This window comes from Pelophylax lessonae, assembly GCF_965119305.1.
Source record: "Pelophylax lessonae genome assembly, chromosome: 5".
Lineage (NCBI taxonomy): Eukaryota > Metazoa > Chordata > Amphibia > Anura > Ranidae > Pelophylax > Pelophylax lessonae.
Genome location: NC_138772.1, coordinates 53,971,036 through 53,984,713, shown reverse-complemented (window position 1 = coordinate 53,984,713; position 13,678 = coordinate 53,971,036). Strand labels below are relative to the sequence as shown.

General features: G+C 42.4%; 1 protein-coding gene across 1 annotated transcript in view; it reads right to left on the bottom strand.

Moving 5' to 3' along the window:
• The window catches only part of CDK6 (cyclin dependent kinase 6), a 323,198-nt gene that overhangs the window by 299,638 nt on the left and 9,882 nt on the right, over positions 1 to 13,678 (bottom strand). Inside the window, exon 2 of the mRNA XM_082257809.1 lies at positions 2,551 to 2,985. Within this exon, the coding sequence (XP_082113935.1) occupies positions 2,551 to 2,780 (230 nt within the window). The 5' untranslated portion in view covers positions 2,781 to 2,985. The remainder of the gene's footprint in view (positions 1 to 2,550; positions 2,986 to 13,678) is intronic.

The window sequence follows — 13,678 nt, the reverse complement described above, 5'->3', positions numbered from 1 at the left end:
AAGACATATTTGTTGTAAATTTAAATGCAATCGTATCCACGGAAGACACCTGCACGCATGTAGCGATGGAATGCAAATACAATAATGCTATGCAATAAGAAATTCTTCATTGTTTTAAGACTTTGTATAGTCAACACAGCACATAAGGAAGAGGTCCAGGCAGCACTGTTTACGTCAGCGTTGTCCCCCTTAAAGAGATCATGTGATCTTGTCCATTCAGGGTAAAGTGACAGGGTGTGATTAAAGCCTCCCCCCCCCAAATATCTTATACTCACCTTCACGTTGATTCTAAGTGGCAGCCGCTGCAAAATTTCCAATATTGGAGTTTAGAGGGACTGAAGACGTCACTTCCTCCTTCATGTGACAGTGCTTGGATCTAGACTGGTCACTAGGCCAAAGCAGGGCATTATGGGAAAAATGAATGCGCCCCCCCCCCCCCATTCCTAACAGCACCAGATATGTTGTGGTGGCTGCCAAAGAGGAAGGATGTGGAGAACATGGAGAGCCCTGTAAAGGTGAACATAAAGTGGTCGGAGAGGAAAGTTTTAGACAGACCGTCACTTTGGGCAACAAAATCCCACTGTAATCTGTTACTAACAATGACAACAACAGTTTTATTTTTTTACAGAGTCACCCCCTTTTCTAACTTGTTGATCCTCCCAGTGGATTCAATACGTTTTCGACTTCCCCGGATGTTCATTTTGCAGTGAATTTGCCCAACATCATTGTCAATCTGTGGACAGGGTAGTCTTAGGCTGCATTTACACCCGAGCGTAGAAATTTACTGGCGTTTATATTTGAGAGTTTTTGAGCATATTTAGAAGTGTATTACAAGCGTTTTACAGCTTCAGGTGTTTTTGTTTAGCCAACAGAAAGAACTAGTCACTCATGGCACGCATTTTCTGGCATTTCTTTTGAAGTCTATGGGGCCAAAAACTTTAGTGACCTGCCAAAAAAGAAGCTCATGTACTTTTTTGAGCAACCATTTTTTTTGCTTCAGGCGACAGAATGCTCATATGTTAATAGGGGCCATTGAAATGAGAAAGATTTGGCTTGTTGAACGTTTTAGAGCTACAAACTTCAAGCAGAAAATCACTCAGGTGTGAACGGGGCCTTAGGTTTCTTACACACAGCTGTAGAGTGTGCAGAGCTTGCACCATCCCGTACCCTACTTGTGCACCAGTGGTTGCATAAAGCTTCGGAAGACGTATGCTCTGAACGCATATAGTGCAAAAGGTCAGTGCGCATCAGGTGCCTTACACAACCCCCAATGCACACTGTGTACAGCCTTGCCCTTATAATGCATTTCAAGTGAATGCTGTACGAGGTGGCAGCAGGTCCCGGAGAAGTCATTACAAGTTATTAAATCCTAACCCCAGCTAACACTTTTTAAGCAGTTACAGCACCATGTTACTTGTTTCTTTTGGAATAAAGCTTAAAAAGTATATCCTACTGTATATATATATATATAATAATAATAAAGCAATGTGCCACTTCTACTTTCACTTGAGGAATTCTAGCACCAGATCTCTGAGATCCTACCCCTAGTACACCCATAGGTCTTTCCTCTATGCCCTTACCAGGCCCACACAATCCTAAATTTTAAGTATGTTTTGTAAGTAAAAGGGAAGAGGACCAGAGGCTACTGGCAGCTATTCAGCTTTACACCCTCAAAGTGTATACTCCTATCTCCCTGATTGCTCTCTGAGTGGATATGCTATGAATGAATGGTGCCGTGATGATGCCCCCTCTAGAGGCAAGACCATGGTGCCAATTTATTTACAGTACTGTATGTCTTACGGAGGGTATCTTGTGCCGAAACAGAAATTCTGCAGGGGAGAACCCCTTCTTACAAGTGAGTATTGCTGCCTACCCCAGGCCCACATACACCTAACTTTCTCCCTGTCTGCTCTCTGCATGAAGACGCTATGAATTAAGAGTGCCGTGATGATGCCTCCTCTAGAGGCAAGACCACGGTGCCAATTTATTCATAGTATGTCTTACTGAGGGTATCTTGTGCCAGAACAGAAATCCTGCAGGGAACAACTTCTGATTACAAGTGAGTATTGCAGCCTGAACTTTATTATTATTTTTTTACCCATCCTTGGGGCCCAGTTTAACAAAAAAAAGTTGGCCCTAAAAAGTATTGAAGCCACTGGATCAGTGTGAGCCAACTCACATTTCTAAGTAGAAGAGGTCTGCATTGACAGCATCCATATTTCTTATTCATACATAATATCTTTTTTCAGTGGAAATGGAATCATTATGCCAGAGAAAGGTTCCTTGCATTTGCATAACCAATCAACAATAATCAATCAAAAATAAAACCCAAGAGCTGAGGGCAAGTTTAGCTCAACCTTCCTGAGTAGTTTCTCTTGTAGAGGTTCCCTCGCTGCTCATATAAGGCTAGTGACTTTTAGATTAGACTGGTTAGTTTCCAACTTTATGTAAAAAAGCCTATGCCTTCCATCCAATTGCATACATTTCTCTCCTCAAACATTAAATCAAACCCTGTGCCTGTGGGGTCACAGGAGCCACCTTCACTCTTACCTGACCACATTTGGATGCTCGAAGGTCTCCAGGTGTCGCAGCACAGCCACCTCCCGGATGGTGGACAGCGGCATTCCCTCCTCCCCAGTCTGCACTCTCACCCGTTTCAGGGCCACAAAGCGTCCTCCATTCTTCAGGTCACGGGCCTTGTACACCTTGCCATATGCCCCTTCCCCTATCTCCGCCACACACTCATATAGCTGATCTGCTTGTTGGTCCTTCTCCATCATAAGCGACCTAGAGATGAGGAGAGAGGAGGCAGGGGTAGGCTTTCCTCCTCCCAGTGGTCCAGGTATGATCAGAGGAGCCGGATTCCTAAGTCTGTGGTGGCTGAGGAGTCCTGGAGGTCCTGAAGAGAGACGCAGCCGAGAACTGCCAGGCAGCGAGCTGCAGGACGCAGCGCATAGAGGGCACCAATCCGAAGGATTACATTATCTGCGGCAGAAAGGGAAACCAAACACTGTTACTTCACACTATTACATGACATTTATTCAACTCTTAGGCTACACAGCTTACACCTGGATTGTTATTAAACCAAAGTCAGGTTGACAATGGATGGGACACAATCAAACCTCATGGCTAGTGCCGTAATTATATGTGATAGGGCCCCATAGCAAAACCATGAAGGGGCTCCCATTTCTCTAATCTCTACAGGGAAGGCAATTTTTCTAATTCAGTTCAAGCAATGTTCATTGTTTGCAATAGAAATGGTATAGAGGTTTCTGAGCTTTTTATACATGCATTTCATCCATATTTACAGTATATGCCAAATAGTATCTGTGTCCTGCGCCCCTGGTGCTTCAGGGCCCCATAGCAGTTGCACGGTCTGCTGTTGCTATTATAACACCCTTACTTTGATTTGAGGGTGTGATAAAGTTAGGAGTTTTGACGTTTCTTTAGATATTAAAAGACATTTGTCATTATTAGCTGCATCTGGCCACAATCTCATGTCTATGGGTTGCTGTAAAAGGGGAAAGCTGGCTGCTGTCACAGTGTACAGTCAATCGGACAACCCAAAGTACTGCTTCAGATCATCACTGTCCCCCCGAGCAGCCAGAGAGTCTTCCTCTCCGCTCCCCGGCTACTTCCCCTCCCCATTCTCATCATTAGCAGAGCTGATGTTACAGGTCTGTACACAGATCCACACAGGGGGCCCGAAAGAGGAGGCTTAGTCTTTTCAATGATTTCTATATACTTGTAACAAACACCAGCTTTATATCAATATAGTTGTAAATAATTATAAATGTTAATGTTTAATCTCAACTAAAATAAACTGAATTTATGTATGAGGTCACTTCCACTGCAGTGCTGTTCAGTACGGTGTGAATGAATATGGAAGGAAGGAAGGAAGGAAGGAAGGAAGGAAGAAAGGAATAAGGCAGGAAGGAAGGAAGAAATGAATAAGGAAGGAAGGAAGGAAGGAAGGAAGAAATGAATAAGGAAGGAAGGAAGAAATATGGGAGGAAGGATAGAAGGAAGAAAGAAAGGAAGATGAAAAGGGCAAGGAAAGGAAGAAAAGTGGGGGGGAGGAAGGAAGGAAGAAAGGAAGATGAAAAGGACAAAGGAAGGAAGAAAAGGGGGGGAGAGAAGGAAGGAAGAAAAGGAAGGAAGGAGGGAAGGAGGGAAGGAGGAAAGGAAGGAAAGAAGGAAGGAATACAATAAGGAAGGAGAAAAGAAAGAAAAGGAAGGAAGGAAGATGAGAAGGGGGAAGGAAGGAAGGAAGTAAGAAAAGAGGAGGGGAGAAGAGAAGGAAGGAAGAATGGAAGGAAGGAAGAAAGGAAGGAAGGAAGGGAGATGAAAAGGGCAAAGGACGGAAGAAAAGGGGGGGGGAGGAAGGAAGGAAGGAAGATGAAAAGGTCAAAGGAAGGAAGAAAAGGGGGGGGGAGAGAAGGAAGGAAGAAAAGGAAGGAAGGAGGGAAGGAGGAAAGGAAGGAAAGAAGGAAGGAATAAAATAAGGAAGGAGGAAAGAAAGAAAAGGAAGGAAGAAAAAAGGAAGGAAGGAAGATGAGTAGGGGGAAGGAAGGAAGGAAGAAAAGAGGAGGGGAGAAGAGAAGGAAAGAAGGAAGAATGGAAGGAAGGAAGGAAGGAAGGAAAGAAGGAAGGAAGGAGGGAAGGAAGGAAGGAAGGAAGGAAGGAAGGAAGGAAAGCAAGCAAATACGGAAGTGAGGAAAAAAGGAAGGGATGGAGGAAGGAGAGAAAGAAGGAAGGTAGAAAGGAAGGAGGAAGAGGAGGAAGGATAAGAAGGAAAAAAGGAAGGTAGGGATGGAAAGAAAGAAGAAAGGAAAGAATATATAAATGAATGCAGTGTGAATGTAACTTGAAAGAAAGAAAGAAAGAAAGAAAGAAAGAAAGAAAGAAAGAAAGAAAGAAAGAAAGAAAGAAAGAAAGAAAGAAAGAAAGAAAGAAAGAAAGAGGGAATGGAACGAGGAAAATGACAGGAAGGAGGAAGGGAGGGAAGGAAGCAAAAAGGAAGAAGGAAAGGATTGGAAAGAAGGAAGTAATGGAGAAGGAAGAAGGAAGGGAGGATGCATGGAGGAAGGAAGATGAGAGGAAGGAAGGAAGGAAGGGGTTCACTCAATTATATCTTGTTCTAAAATGGAAGCTGTACATTTCTGCATACCCGTCCTGGGGCTGCTTAGAAACCAGCATGCAGCCTGACAGTCAGAGAACGGTAAGTTCCCTTTAATGGAAACCCAATTATTCAGTTAGTCAATTGTTCAAGGGGATGGCAAATATGTTTTGCATGCTAATATATTTTCTATATCATAAAACTTGATTGTAAATACCAACCAACTTAAAAAAAAAAAAACAAGAACGCATCATGGGGACACCTCCAGCAAGGTTTCCGACAACAAATCAGAAAGGTGGAGAATGGGGTATTACTGCTAAGTTGGACTCCGGGCAGGAACAAAATGACATACGGTATGTTAACACTTATTCTATGCATACTCCAAATAGAGTGTTTTCTTTTATAAGGAAAAACCATTTGGGACTTCATTGTCCCCTGACTATTGTCTGCTATTACCTGTCACCACATTTCCTTGGCTACCTATGTGTGGCCACTAGTGTCACCCTTCCACTAAGTGGTATGATGGAAGGGCAGTTGGATGATACTGTGACTCCGGTCATGTCATCTATAAACTTTATATAAAGCCGTATCTACCAACATGACATTAAACCATCTCCTTCGTTTCCACCCCAAACATTGAATGGGTGCAGTGACCGCGGCCACACGGAGCTCGGAAGGCTTGGCCCCGTCAAAGTGCTATGATGTGGTGTGCCCATCACTACCCTCCCTCAAATCTTAAAGCAGACACTTTTAAATGATGGTAGGTACTATCAGAACTAACAGTTAGGACATATATTTTTAAACTCCATGTAACTATATCAATGTACAAATACTGTACTGGAAACCCTAGCATATGGAAAAACCTATTCAGAGAAAGGGAATACAATAAGACACGTGGCCACTCACTAAAACTAGAGGAAAGGCGGTTTAATCTTAAAATACGCAGGGGGTTCTTCACTGTAAGAGCAGTAAGGATGTGGAATTCTCTTCCACAAGCAGTGGTATCAGCAGGGAGCATTGATAGTTTCAAAAAACTATTAGATGGGCACCTTAAAGACCACAACATACAGGGGTATACAATGTATGATTAACAACACACACACACACACACGATAGGTTGAACTGGATGGACTGATGTCTTTATTCAACCTCACTAACTATGTAACTATATCCAGCTAAAAATAAGAAGATATCAACGAATAGTCGATTAAAAAGTTTAAAGAAATTAAGAACCTAAATTTAGAGATTTCCCCTGCAGTACTAGATGCCTTTATAAAATAGTGTAAAGAGTAACGGCGCCTCCCTTATAACTATGATATTACGTGGTGTGGAGCTGCCTACAATTTAAGTAAGCGTACTTAAATGAGCAGAAGTGGGTATATATGAGGCGTTGCCACTATACCATGGGCATAAATAGATCAACTAAATATAAAATACAGCAAAACCAGCATTAGATTCAATAACAATTTTAAATAACACCAACTGTGATGTGAGATAGTGTGAGGATAAACCTATAATAAATATATACTGAGAATACGATAAAAAATGTACCAGTGCTACACAGAGTAAGTGACAGCAATAAACTCTGATGAATAACGTGCACTAAGAGACCATAAATTAACGTGGGACAATAATGTGCAAATGTGTCATAATCATCCGGTGAAAAATGAGTATAAAAGATGGAATACTGAGATGTATGAACAAAGACTACAAAATATAGTGATCAGTGCAATGCACAAATAATAAGGTGATAAAATATATGATGAATAAATACGTACAATTTCCTATGTGGGGCCACCAAAAATTATTGAGTGCAAATTAATAATTATATAAATATTAGGTGGGTATTAACACAAAAATAAGAAGAGTGTCCATAAATGAACACGTAGTGTGACGACAAATCTTGTGCCTGTGCTGTGCTTCTTTACTTGGTGAGATTCAGGTACCTGATCCTCCACCCAGTGAGTGGTGGCCACTTACCAGAAGCACTTAAGGCGCTTTTCCACTGTATGGAACCGAACGCTTCGGCTTGCTTTTGCGCTTTTCCACTGCATGGTACCGCATGGTACGGTGTTGAAACGGTTCAGTACGGCGGCGCTTTTCCACTACATGGAACCGAACGGTATGGCTTGCTTAAACAGTACCACCTCAGTTGTGGTTCCAAAAGGGCTGTACCGGTACCATATACCACAATCCTTTGCATGCAGCCTTGACTGTTTGTCACTACTAGCCACTGATTGGTCAGAGAATCGTTGTTATCCCACCCACTTTACTTTAGTGGAAAAGCAAACCATACTAAGGCGCTTTTCCACTGCATGGAACCAAACGGTTCGGCTCGCTTTTGCGCTTTACCACTGCATGGTACCGAACGGTTCGTCTCACTTTTGCGCTTTTCCACTGCATGGTACCGAACGGTTCGGCTCGCTTTTGCGCTTTTCCACTGCATGGAACCGAACAGTTTGTCTCACTTTTGCGCTTTTCCACTGCATGGTACCGAACGGTTCGGCTCGCTTTTGCGCTTTTTCACTGCATGGTACGGCATGGTACGGTGTTGGAACGGTTCGGTACGGCGGTGCTTTTCCACTACATGGAACCGAACGGTACGGCTTGCTTAAACAGTACCACCTCGGTTGTGGTTCCAAGAGGGCTGTACCGGTACCATATACCACAATCCTTTGCATGCAGCCTTGACTGTTTGTCACTACTAGCCACTGATTGGTCAGAGAATCGTTGTTATCCCACCCACTTTACTTTAGTGGAAAAGAAAACCGTACCAAACCGTACCGAACCATTCCAACACCGTACCATGCGGTACCATGCAGTGGAAAACCAAACAGGGCCAAGCAGGGCTGAGTGGAGCCAAGCCGGTACTTGCAGTGGAAAAGTGCCATAAAACCGTACTGAACCATTCCAACACCGTACCATGTGGTACCATGCAGTGGAAAACTAAACAGAGCCAAGCAGGGCCGAGTAGAGCCGAGCCGGTACTTGCAGTGGAAAAGTGCCATAAACAGTACCGAACCGTTCCAACACCGTACCATGCGGTACCAAGCAGTGGAAAACCAAACAGAGCCAAGCAGGGCCGAGTGGAGCCGAGCTGATACTTGCAGTGGAAAAGTGCCCTTAGGCCTCTGGGGACCTGTAGTGCTTGTAGAACTCCTTTTCATTAGGGGCGACCACCTCTTCCTAGGTGAAGGTGCAGGGGTATCTCTAGCCAAAATCTCTTATGTATATGGCTCAATGGGACATCAATCCACAGTATCTCAAAAAAATTAAGGGAGAGATTCTCATGGTGCAGTAAGTTTTATTCAATTTGATTAAAAAAAATATATAAAATGGGGACTCACATTTAAAAGTGCCTTGTATGGCACTTGCAAACAGCATATATAAACGAGTAGATCAACACATAAGCAGGAACCGCTATCCGTGTTCCGCTTTGCGTTCCACGCTCCAGGCTACCGCAAACCGGAAGTGACATATTGTGTGTACTGGACCCTCAGTCTTTGTTCATATATCTCAGTATTCCATATTTACAGTGGGTACGGAAAGTATTCAGACCCCCTTAAATTTTTCACTCTTTGTTATATTGCAGCCATTTGTTAAAATCATTTAGGTTCATTCTTCTTCCTCATGAATGTACACATAGCACCCCATACTGACAGAAAAACACAGAATTGTTGACATTGTTGCAGATTTATTAAAAAAGAAAAACTGAAATATCACATGGTCCTAAGTATTCAGACCCTTTGCTGTGACACTCATATATTTAACTCAGGTGCTTTCCATTTCTTCTGATCATCCTTGAGATGGTTCTACACCTTCATTTGAGTCCAGCTGTGTTTGATTATACTGATTGGACTTGATTAGGAAAGCCACACACCTGTCTATATAAGACCTTCCAGATCACAATGCATGTCAGAGCAAATGAGAATCATGAGGACAAAGGAACTGCCTGAAGAGCTCAGAGACAGAATTGTGGCAAGGCACAGATCTGGCCAAGGTTACAAAAATATTTCTGCTGCACTTAAGGTTCCTAAGAGCACAGTGGCCTCCATAATCCTCAAATGGAAGACGTTTGGGACGACCAGAACCCTTCCTAGAGCTGGCCGACCGGCCGAACTGAGCAATCGGGGGAGAAGAGCCTTGGTGAGAGAGGTAAAGAAGAACCCAAAGATCACTGTGGCTGAGCTCCAGAGATGCAGTCAGGAGATGGGAGAAAGTTGTAGAAAGTCAACCATCACTGCAGCCCTCCACCAGTCGGGGCTTTATGGCAGAGTGGCCCGACGGAAGCCTCTCCTCAGTGTAAGACACATGAAAGCCTGCATGGAGTTTGCTAAAAAAACACCTGAAGGACTCCAAGATGGTGAGAAATAAGATTCTCTGGTCTGATGAGACCAAAATAGAACTTTTTGGCCTTAATTCTAAGCGGTATGTGTGGAGAAAACCAGGCACTGCTCATGACCTGTCCAATACAGTCCCAACAGTGAAGCATGGTGGTGGCAGCATCATGCTGTGGGGGTGTTTTTCAGCTGCAGGGACAGGACGACTGGTTGCAATCGAGGGAAAGATGAATGCGGGCAAGTACAGGGATATCCTGGACAAAAACCTTCTCCAGAGTGCTCTGGACCTCAGACTGGGCCGAAGGTTTACCTTCCAACAAGACAATGACCCTAAGCACACAGCTAAAATAACGAAGGAGTGGCTTCACAACAACTCCGTGACTGTTCTTGAATGGCCCAGCCAGAGCCCTGACTTAAACCCAATTGAGCATCTCTGGAGAGACCTAAAAATGGCTGTCCACCAACGTTTACCATCCAACCTGACAGAACTGGAGAGGATCTGCAAGGAGGAATGGCAGAGGATCCCCAAATCCAGGTGTGAAAGACTTGTTGCATCTTTCCCAAAAAGACTCCTGGCTGTATTAGATCAAAAGGGGGCTTCTACTAAATACTGAGCAAAGGGTCTGAATACTTAGGACCATGTGATATTTCAGTTTTTCTTTTTTAATAAATCTGCAACAATGTCAACAATTCTGTGTTTTTCTGTCAGTATGGGGTGCTATGTGTACATTCATGAGGAAGAAGAATGAACCTAAATGATTTTAGAAAATGGCTGCAATATAACAAAGAGTGAAAAATTTAAGGGGGTCTGAATACTTTCCGTACCCACTGTATACTCATTTTCCACCGGATGATTATGACACATTTGCACATTATTGTCCCACGTTAATTTATGGTCTCTTAGTGCACGTTATTCATCAGAGTTTATTGCTGTCACTTACTCTGTGTAGCAATGGTACATTTTTTTATTGTATTCTCAGTATATATTATAGGTTTATCCTCACATTGTCTCACATCACAGTTGGTGTTATTTACAATTGTTATTGAATCTAGTGCTGGTTTTGCTGTATTTTATATTTTGTTGGTTTTTGCCCATGGTATAGTGGCAGCACCTCATATATACCCACTGGATGCCTTTAGATTGATGTTTGGAATTATTGAGTCTACTTCCTCTGAGCCCTTGTTGCCCAGCAACCTGTAACTGGACAGCGAAAGAAGAAGTAGCATGTTAATAAGCTCATCACTCTGCTCTCTCCTACTGTCAGTTCTCATAGTCATCACATGACTACTTGTACTTCTTCTTCCTCCCACAATCCAGTTCTGCTGTACACGGAGTAAGTGCCTGATACCAGGTCAATTTCAGATACTTTATCTATGATGTAGCTGACATTAGCCATTGTGTTTGAACAGAAACATGTCCCTGACTCGAAAATCACACTATCCAACATATATTTTTAGTATCACAAACAATTTTCAAGTAACTATTACAACTACTAGCAGGCTTTATTGCATTGCACAGTGCTGACTAGAGGAGAGAGCTCAAAAATAACCTCTTCAGAGACCTGCTACTCCTTTGCTATCCAATCACAGGTTGGGTAGTCACTAAATCAAGCTGCATTGCTTAGCGTACATTAAAGAAGGCTAAATGGTCAGGACCTGGCTATAGTATTTGACAGGTGTATGAGGTTTAGAAGCTTAAACAGAATTACAATTATTTTGGCAGCTAAGGGTGGCCACACATGGGACCAATTTCGAAGGAATTTTCTGTCAAAAATCTTTTCTAAGAATTTTTGTTTAAATTTCGCATCATTAGTGGGCTTCAGCATGGCTAATTTTCATGTGGCCATCAAATTTGAGTGATCGGCACGTTGGAAAATTTTGAAAAACGAACGATTTTCTAAAAAATGATGGGAGGATCGTGTGAGAAATATAATAAAAAAGAAATGCGTATGAGCACAAGAAAAGAAAATTCCTGGAAAGAAAAGAAAATTCTCGGAAAGGAAAAAGATTCCGGGCCACAACAATTCATTTTTGTAGAAGCATGAGATGAAATTGAAGGCTTAGTTGGTAAAATTTTGAAATGGTGGCATCATTGGATCACAAAGCGTAAGAAATTTCTGATTTTCGAAAGATAATCAGTTCAGAATTTGACCCCTTGAAATTTTCCACATTTTGTCATGTTACAACCAAAAACGTAAATGTATATTATTGGGATTTTATGTGATAGACCAACACAAAGTGACACATAATTGTAAAGTGGAAGGAAAATGATAAATGGTTTTCAACATTTTTTATAAATAAATATGTGAAAAATGTGGCATGCGTTTGTATTCACCCCCCTTTACTTTGATACCCCTAACTAAAATCTAGTCTAGTGGAAACAATTGTATTCAGAAGTCACTTAATTAGTAGTAGAGTTCACCTGTGTGTCATTTAACCAGTTCTGGACCGGAAGGATTTGCCCCCTTAACGACCAGGCCATTTTGTGTGATTCAGCACTACGTTATTTTATCGGAAAATTGCGTGGTTGTGCGACAATGTATCGAAATAAAACTGATGTCATTTTTACCCCACAAATAGAGCTTTCTTTTGGTGGTATTTGATCACCTGTGCGATTTTAATTTTTTGCGCTATAAACAAAAAAAGAGTGGCAATTCTGAAAAAAATAATATTTTTCACATTCCCAAAAAAAAAAAATTGAAAATCAAAATTTTTCATCCTTGTAGGCCAATTTGTATTCTGCTACCTATTTTTAGTAAAAAAAAAAAAAAATCGCAATAAACTTATTTTGATTGGTTTGCGCAAAGTTATCGCGTCTACAAACTAGGGGAAACATTTATGTCATTTTTACTTATTTATTTATTTTTTACTAGTAATGGGGGAGATGTGTGATTTTTAGCGGAACTGTGACATTGCAGCAGACAGATCGGACCCCTAACTGTCATTTTTGGGGGGACCAGTGACATTACTACAGTAATCAGAGCTAAAAATATGAACTATTACTGTATTAATGACATTGGCAGGGAAGAGGTTAACACAGTGGTGAGCAAAGGGTTAAGTGTGAGCTTAGGGGAGTGTTTTCTAACTGTATGGGGGATGGGCTTGTGGAATGACCACAGAGACCTGTGATCCTATATAGAAGGATCACAGGCGCTCTGTGATCATTTCAGAGAGAAGAACGGTCTGCTGTGTTTACAATAGCTGACCGTCTTTCTCTCTAAGTGGGGAGCGATCGCGGGTGCCCGGCAGCAATTGCCGCCGCCCGCCTCATGGATCAGCATCCCCGCTGTCTATAGGGGGCGGGAGCCACGCGCGCAACTGACATAGGGCTACGTCGGTTCGCACAGGAGAGCCAGCATGCAGCAGTAAATGTACGGCGGGCGGTCCGGAACCAGTTAATCTCAGTATAAATAGAGCTGTTCTGTGAAGACCTCAGAGGTTTGCTAGAGAATTAGGAAGATCAGGGATAAAGTTGTGGAGAAGTTTAAAGCAGGCTTTGAACATCTCACAGAGCACTGTTCAATCCATCATACGAAAATGGAAAGAGTATGGCACAACTGCAAACCTACCAAGACATGACCGTCCACCTAAACTGACAGGCCGGGCAAGGAGAGCATTCATCAGAGAAGCAGCCATGAGGCCCATGGTAACTCTGGAGAAACTGCAGAGATCCACAGCTCAGGTGGGAGAATCTGTCCACAGGACAACTATTAGTGGTGCACTCCACAAATCTGCCCTTTATGGAAGAGTGGGAAGAAGAAAGCCATTGTTGAAAGAAAATATAAAAGAAGAAAAATACCGTGCTAGTGCAAATATCAAGAAATCAAAGTGAGCTGCAAATATTTAGTGAGATATCCACAATATAAAACATGAAAACAGTATAAGTTGCGCTAATAATAAATGTCCATAAAGATCAGAAAACAGTCAATAAGTGAAGTATTAAGGAATCCTTAATGTGATGAACACCACTCTCCATCACCATAGGTAAACTCTGATAACACCACCACCACCATCAAAGGCTAAAATGGTTTCTTACCAGCTGGTATTGACCCCGTTTTAGGAGGTCAATAACACTTGTGGCTTAATATCCAGCCTGGGCCTTTAAGAGATCCAGGGTCCTCTCAAGTCCATACGAGCTGGTAAGAGACCAATTTAGCCTTTGTTGGTGGTGGCGGAGTTATCAGTGTCTACCTATGGTGACGGAGAGTGGTGTTGATCA